Source organism: Rosa chinensis, chromosome 2 (genome assembly GCF_002994745.2).
Source record: "Rosa chinensis cultivar Old Blush chromosome 2, RchiOBHm-V2, whole genome shotgun sequence".
Taxonomy (NCBI): Eukaryota; Viridiplantae; Streptophyta; class Magnoliopsida; order Rosales; family Rosaceae; genus Rosa; species Rosa chinensis.
Genome location: NC_037089.1, coordinates 15,156,506 through 15,164,131, shown reverse-complemented (window position 1 = coordinate 15,164,131; position 7,626 = coordinate 15,156,506). Strand labels below are relative to the sequence as shown.

General features: G+C 38.2%; 1 protein-coding gene across 1 annotated transcript; it reads right to left on the bottom strand.

The window, feature by feature from the left end:
- Positions 1 to 6,087: 6,087 nt before the first annotated feature.
- On the bottom strand, positions 6,088 to 7,624 carry LOC112186464 (probable esterase PIR7A). Its single transcript, XM_024324907.2, has 3 exons — positions 7,015 to 7,624; positions 6,794 to 6,922; positions 6,088 to 6,599 (listed from the first exon to the last, which is right to left on the bottom strand). Exons 1-3 carry the CDS (start codon positions 7,474 to 7,476, stop codon positions 6,330 to 6,332), a joined length of 861 nt encoding a protein of 286 aa, XP_024180675.1. The 5' UTR covers positions 7,477 to 7,624; the 3' UTR covers positions 6,088 to 6,329.
- Positions 7,625 to 7,626: the final 2 nt, after the last annotated feature.

Below are 7,626 nucleotides of genomic sequence, written 5' to 3'. Positions count from 1 at the left end.
TTTCATGACTAAACAAGATCGTACTCAACTTGTCCTCCCCCCACGGTTCCTTTGAACATGTCCAATAATTCAAAGGCACAGTAGTCTTCATGGTTCAATCAAACGAACTGCATTATTCTCTGTGGCAGATTCTACTATCTATTACATGAATTGCTACTGTGCATTGCTTAAGTCGTTTGGAACCAAGTATAAATCTACGAGTATTCTCACTCTTCCACTTGTTAAATCCTCCTTTATCCAATACTAGGCAATTAAATGAACAAAGGACTAGCTGATCTCGCTACGAAAGCAAAGAGTCAAAGAAAGTTAATCATGCGAATGTGATGAGTCTAGGGGCCGACACTCCTTAATTTGCACACCAATTAAATAGAATAGTTCATATCTATGTTGTTTATGCAAAAGTTTAGCAAAAAGAAAAACAGAGAATTTCATGAAAAAGGCTATAAAAGAAAATAAAAACAGAGAAGCAAAAACCCAAATCTGGTAACAAAACTTTAGGAGGATCACGAAAGACGGAAATCTGTTTAATCAGATTTAGGACCCAAATATGAGTTTAGGACCCAATTCTGGATTAATAACCATGTCTGTATCTAAACTTTAAAGATAATTTGCCGAACTTATAATTTTCAAATATACCAAATAGGAAGAGAAAACATTGGAATCTATAGAGAATATAGCATCATATGTTTACTCTTTTATTTTCAAAAAAATAGACTGCTAAATATAAGTTTCTTTGAATAGTGATACAATGTCAATAGACGGCTAAAAGAAACTTATATCGTTATGGAGTTTTCATATATTGTTGTTTAAAAATGAGTTCTAACGTCTTTTTAGAGTTATCATCTCTCTCCCGAAGAAACCTTAAGGGTCGGTGGCAGCGGCTTCAACTAAGAGCTTGTTCTCGTCCGGTGGCGGCTATGGCATTCGGGCGGGCCTTTTGGCCTCACCAATGACGCGTGATATGATGCCGGACGGGACTTAATGCTAGCGTTCCGGAGGCTCGTTGCTCGAAAGTTTTTGTAGGTGGTTTTTGGCTCTCGGTCGACAGAAATCTCTGGGATGGGTGCAATTATGGTGGGTCTCGGTGCAGATCGAAGACGTTGTAGATATTAAGGGCGCTGGGCATGGCGGTTTCGACTTTAGCCGCGACATTTGGACCATGGAGCGTTGGGTCGTGGTGTCGTGGCGGTTTCGACTTCGGCGGCGGCATAGGATCATGGTGCGCTGGGTCATGGTGGGGTTCTGTGGCGGTGTTTGCATCATGACGGCGGGAATCCTATTGGAGTGGGCGTGGGCACGGTGGCGGCTGAGGACAGGTTTGGAGATGAAAGTTTGGTCTAGGCCAATCTCGGCCTGTTGGGCTTTTGGTGGGCCTGCTTTTGGAGCTCCTTGGACAAAAATTTGAGGGGCTAGGGTTTTGCTCTCAGCCCATCCCTATGTTTTTAGTTTGTCTAATTACAATAAAGTTCCTTGTATTAGGAATACTCTATGTACTTCTAGCACCTCTGGAGTAGTACCGAAAGATGGTCCACTACCTCTACGTATTTAAATGTACAATGAGTAGGACTATATGTACGTACTACTTGTGGGTATTACCACTAGCTTATTGTCTGTCTATAAATGACAGCGGAATGGTATACAACGGCCTATTCTGGCTTATGATGAATATATCATTTCACCCTCGTGGCATTACTCAAAAACATTGTTGTTTAAAATAATAATGAACTCTATAACTCCATAGATTGGATTTTTTTTTTTTTTTAGAAATACCAATGATTAAAATGGCTAATTGTTTTTTTTTTTTTTTTTTTTGAGTTGAAGGAGGTTAGACTTTATTGATATTCGAGATACAAGCTTTCTAAATAGGAAAAAAGATGCAACAAATGCATAAAAAATACAAGAAAATAGGAATAGAGCAATAGCGTAGGCGCTGTTTTACCACTACAGATTGTTGTAGTGTAGTGAATTTTTAGTTGATGGTATGACTACACATGCATATCCAACTCACAAAATGACAAAAGTTAATTTGAAGAAGAACAGAGGGAAATCTTCTATCAAAAGATCGAAGCCGGTCACGGGTGTCAGAACATGGCCGTGTTGGCATACGATCCCTTTCGAACAAATACCATAATTCTGGGTCCCCGACCCAATACAAATAAACATCAGAATCCCAAAACCAAAGCAATAATTGGAAGGGAGCCCAATAGAAAATTTGTATCATACTTCTGGGTCGGATCCAAGACCCATCCAGATCCCATATCCGGATCCAGCCCAAACCCATCCACCAAACCTAGCACCAAGTATCCTAGAGTCCAACGACGTTCAAACCTTCCACCACCAATGTACCATCCGTCCACCAAGCTACTCGGTGGCCTGTCACTTGCAACACTGTCTGTACCGCTCCGTTGTCAACTACCAAGAAGAAGTCGACCCCAACTCCTCTGAGAATAACACAAACCACGAACCCCTAATCTGGCAGTGGCGTCGTCAAGTCAGGTCGGAGAATGAAAAAACCCACTCTGATCGACGACAGTTCACTCAAAATACCACCATCCTCGCAGAGATGAGTCGGCCCTTTGAGATGACCATGGAAGAAAGGCAAGAGATCTGATCCTCCCGGATCCCACTCTCCACCACCAACAACTGCCTTCCTAACAAGCCCTTCTCTCGCCAGCAACGCTACTCCAACCCCGCTAATACGACCGCCATCTTTGACAAGCAACAAACCACTAAATAGAAAACACGAGCCTAACCCTTTGCCATTGGAAACAGCAAGGGTAAACAAGAAGAGGCCAAAGCCTGAAGAAATATCTATGAATAGAGAAGGTATAGGCAGCGACAGACCCGAAAACGGTGCTGCTCAACAAACCCTGACAGAGAGCGCTAGGTCATTAGTCCAGCCTAAAAATGGCTAATTGTTGACCAAGAATCAAAATGAACTCATTCAGAAGACACGCACAGGTTCAAAAGAGCATTAGGATTGTAGGGAAATAGAATCTTTTGGCGGAGGCTTTCAATCAAATTTTTCAATGAAATTAAGCACTTTTTGGCTTCTTGGAAATTCTCTTGAATGTGCTTGCAATCATATTTGTTTTCATCGTCACATTAATCTTCAAGAAACAAACCTCCACAGTCTTTCCCTGGTGCAAACAAATCTCCTCCACAGAAACTCGACCCATTCAATGAAACTTTTCTTTTGATGCAAGATGATCGATTTATAGCTTGTCCACTCAGCGAAAATTTCACAAATAATTAAGCTCCATGAATCACACATGCAAGCACCTAATAAAAATTTAGTCTCCTACAAATGGATTTTTAAATTAAGAGAAATTTCTGTGGCTCAATTGCAAGGCCTGGAATGAAAGGTTTTATTGCTTCTAATTATTTCTCCTCAACAACAAGCATTTGTTAAGGGGCGCAATATTGCAGATTGTATTCTTGCTACCTTGGAGTGTTTCAACTTGTTGGATGATAAGTGTTACGGGGCAATGTGGCAATAAAAGTTGAAATCACCAAGGGTTTTGATACTCTTTCATGGGATTTTCTAGTTCGTGTTCTTCAAGCTTTCGGATTCCATCAAGTTTTTGTTTCGTGGGTCATCAGTTTTTTACAATCAGACAAATTATCATTTCTAGTTAATGGGTGATCATTTGGTTACTTTTCTTGTGGTAGAGGAGTTCGTCGGGAGGCCCTCTCTCTCCTTTGCTTTTCTGTTTGGCAGAGGAAGCCTTAGAGTTGCCAACTTAATTATACCAATGCCATGCTCCGTGGCCAGAACCATGAACGGGAACAAAATGATGCATTGGTCTTGTGTTACTTTTATACTCGGAGGAATCCAAGTCTATTATTTCTTCCTCACCAGTTTTCATTGGTTAATCAAAGAAAGATAGATTAATGTTGATTATTGAATTAACAGCTGAAGTGATCGATGATGAAGGCAATAGTAACTTATTTTTTAAAAAAATCAGCCTGGAGCTAGGGGTGTGCAAAACATGGTACAAACCAGCCAAAACCGACCGATAAATATGATTTGGTTAAGGTTTTTTAACTTTAAAAATTGAAAATTGGTTCAACACCGAACCAAACCATTTATTAACTGGGTTAGTTTGGTTTCTCTTGTACTGAAACCGCGGAACCCGTTCCGACCGGTATGTTTGAAACATAAGAGAAAAAGTTTTTTTTATATATATATATATATAGACACACATAATAAATATATATTCATTTGTACGGTTTATTCTAAGTAAGTTCTAAATCTCCAGTTACAATGAATTAATGATACACTATCATATTGAATTCACGGCTCAAAGGCCTAAAACCTTAGTATATAATCGCTACAATTTTTTTGATCATTTCATATCACATCTGTGATCTCTCAATCTCTCATTCTTTGACCTTTAATACTATCATATTAAGGAAGTATTGATGGCTAAGTCATTAAATAAGTGAATCACTTTGAATCTAATTTAGGTTTTAGTTTTGGACTATATGTTTTGGATTTTAATTATTGAATTTTAAATTTAGGTAATTTAACATAATTTCAATTCTTGAGATTGAATTTTTACTATGAATTTTTTCATAAATAGCATGTTAATAATATATAGGTGAAAACCGCCTAACCGACCAAACCAAACCATCTTTAATTGGATTGGATTGGGTCGAATTGAGCTTCTTCTTTTTTATGACCAGTTTTGGAAAACCGCTCACTTTGGCATAGAGACGGTTTGGAGTCAAAACCGATCCAAGTCAATCCATGTGCAGCCCTACCTGGAGGTTAGCAGCCGCCTAGGTAGCAAAGTCATCTTCTTCAATCTTCAACTCTTACTAGTAAACTTGATGATAATCTCTTTCAAAAAAAAAATTTGAGCCTAATAAGTCAGCAATGGCCTCCCAGAATAACATGTATATATTAGTTGGCAGTGGCCACCCAAAAAATTGATCTTAAAAAGGGTGAGGTTATTTCCACCCTACCTACCAAATGCTTTGTTCACCCTATAATTAAATTTTTATCATTAAATTTCTAATTTCACCCTTAAATAATTTTAAAAAGAAAAAAAGATTTTACCATTGAAAATGTGAAATCGGAAAAGGAAAAAGAAAAAGAAAATTAGCACACCATCAACCCCATGCCTTCTAGTTTTTTTTTTACTTTTTTTTTTCCCTCTTCTCTATTTTCTCCCTTCATCAACTATTATAACATAGAATCAAACACGAGTCACATGAAGTAGAACAAAATAATACTAACGAACAATGCTTTTCTCTTGTTGCTATAACTTGGAAATTTCGTCTAATTATTTGTTTGGTCGGCTAGCGATGAAGAAGCTAAGATGGTAGTTATTATTTTTTGGTATAGAAAGCTGTTATGATAATTCATAATTAGGAAGTCTGTTGGGTAAAGTTTTAATAAAAAAAAAATTGATTTCTCATTTTCATTGTTTTCTGTTAATAATTGTTGTTAAGGACAATTTTGGGATTTTAAAGAAAATTTTTTGTTATAGGGTAAATAAAGTAGTTAGTATAGTGGAAATAGACGCATCCTCTTAAAAATCGGAAAACTCTGATGGATAAGAAGATCCTATGGGCATCCCACTACACACGTCTGTCTTACAGCTACACTTGGACTCGAAAAATTCAAATAATTATAATTCCAACCGCAAGGGTAGCTTGATCATAGTTAAATCAAATGAACTGCATTATTTTCTGTAGCAGATTCTACAGTTTTGAACGTAAGTTGCACCTGTACAATTATGCTTAAGAAGCTCATATACTTATGGGACACGGCACGGGCATGTACAAGCGGTTTAGAAATTAGAACCACGTATAAATCTGGGTGTTCTCACTCATCCTTTATCAATTCGCCTTTGTAGTTATTGCAGACATTGTAAACTCTAGTAGGCGATTAAGTGATCAAAGGATTAGCTGATCTAGCTACAAAAGCCACGAGTCGAAGACAGTTAAACATGCACTGGCGACGACTCTAAAGGCCAACACTCTTACTTATTTTCCACCCTTGACATATATACTTGTTGGTTTTGTACTGCTAATAAGAAAAGTTCAGAGTCGGCAAAAAGAAAAACAAAGAGAAAATTACGACAGATAATAGTCCAAATGAGACTTATTTTTATTTTTCAAAAGGACTTCTAGTGGTAATTTTGTAAGAATAGTTTACACCAAAAATGTGATTTATTTTCTGAGAAGTTATTCGTGTGTGTGTATATATATATATATAGTCACCAAAGAGGGTAGCTAATCTACTTCAATTATTCATACACTAATGAATTTCTAGGCTTCTAACTAGTAATTTATAACTAGCTGGGTAATCAAGATCTTTAAGAATATTTCTCAGCAACGTTCAGGAGGTTGGAGAACAGCTCCAATGGTCTAGAGAACATGACCATGTGATCGGAACCATTTATCACCTTCACTTCATTTGGGGGATTCTTCCTGATCATCCACGTTTGCAGATCCTCCTCTATTGAAAGGTCTTGGTCACACACGATGAAAACTCTTGGAACCAATCCGTACTTCTCCTCAGTGAGTTTTATTTCTTCAATAAATAGAGGGGAAAATCTCACCAATGACAATGCTAGTTTTAGATCCTGTCCATTGATCCATCAATAACACAGAAGAAAACAGGAACAGTATTAGCTCACCAACTGAAAATTGAACCTGGATCATGCTGTTACTTTGTTTTGAAAAATAGATTGTTTCTTACATGCAAGAACATTACACATGTCACTTGTAAAGATGAATTAATAGTGCTAAGCACAATGATTCACTTTTCTAAGTTTACCTCTGGTGGCGATAGCTGGTACAATCTCGAAGACAATAGTTTTGGTCCAACGAGTAGCGAGGTTGGAGGTTTGTTGGCCCCCTGATCATATCTATACTGAACGTCAGCTGACACCAATGTTTCCTGAATCTGTAGAGTTTGCAACAACATTAAGATCATGTGAATACTCACCCTTAATATATCATATGAAAAAAGTATAGGTGTGGTGTGGAAGTCATTACCTTCTTAAAAATAGTCAAGTAACTCAGAGCAGGACCAGGCATCAAAGCAGTGGCATAAACAGCTGCAGCAATTTTCTCAGGGAACCTCTCCATGGCAATTGATATCCCGGCCCCACCCATGCTGTGGCCAACCAGGATAACCCTCTCCTTTGGTAACAGAGACCCTAGAAATTTGATCAATGGCTCAACGTAGTCTGAGAACGAATGAACTTGCTGTACCTGGATCGGGTTGATACCAGATGCTGCAAGGTCTAGAGTTGTAACATTGTGACCTGCGGAGTTCAATAGAGTAGCCAGCTTATACCAACACCACGCTCCGTGACCAGCTCCATGAACCAGCACAAAATGCTTCTTCCCAGATGAGATTTGGTCAGCTGCAACAATATTAGTACAGATTCTTGCCAAGCAAAGAAGCAAAAGAAAAGGCACAAAATGCTTCACTCTCATATTCTCCATTTTCATCAGTCTTTCCTAAGCCTGCATGTGCTCTGGTCTTGCTTATATACTCGGAGGAACCCAAATCCTTCATTTATTCCTCACGCGTTTTCCATTTATTAATACAAAGATAAGATGATTACGATTTGAAAAGTCAGTTGTAGTCTTTTTGAAAAA

Excerpts from the sequence above, each read along its gene's own strand:
- LOC112186464 (XM_024324907.2), bottom strand. The coding sequence starts at position 7,476 with ATGAAAATGGAGAATATGAGAGTGAAGCATTTTGTGCCTTTTCTTTTG. Across the intron at positions 6,923-7,014 it reads ACTTGACTATTTTTAAGAAG|ATTCAGGAAACATTGGTGTC; the intron begins GTAATGACTTCC and ends CAAACTCTACAG. Across the intron at positions 6,600-6,793 it reads ACCAGCTATCGCCACCAGAG|GATCTAAAACTAGCATTGTC; the intron begins GTAAACTTAGAA and ends ATCAATGGACAG.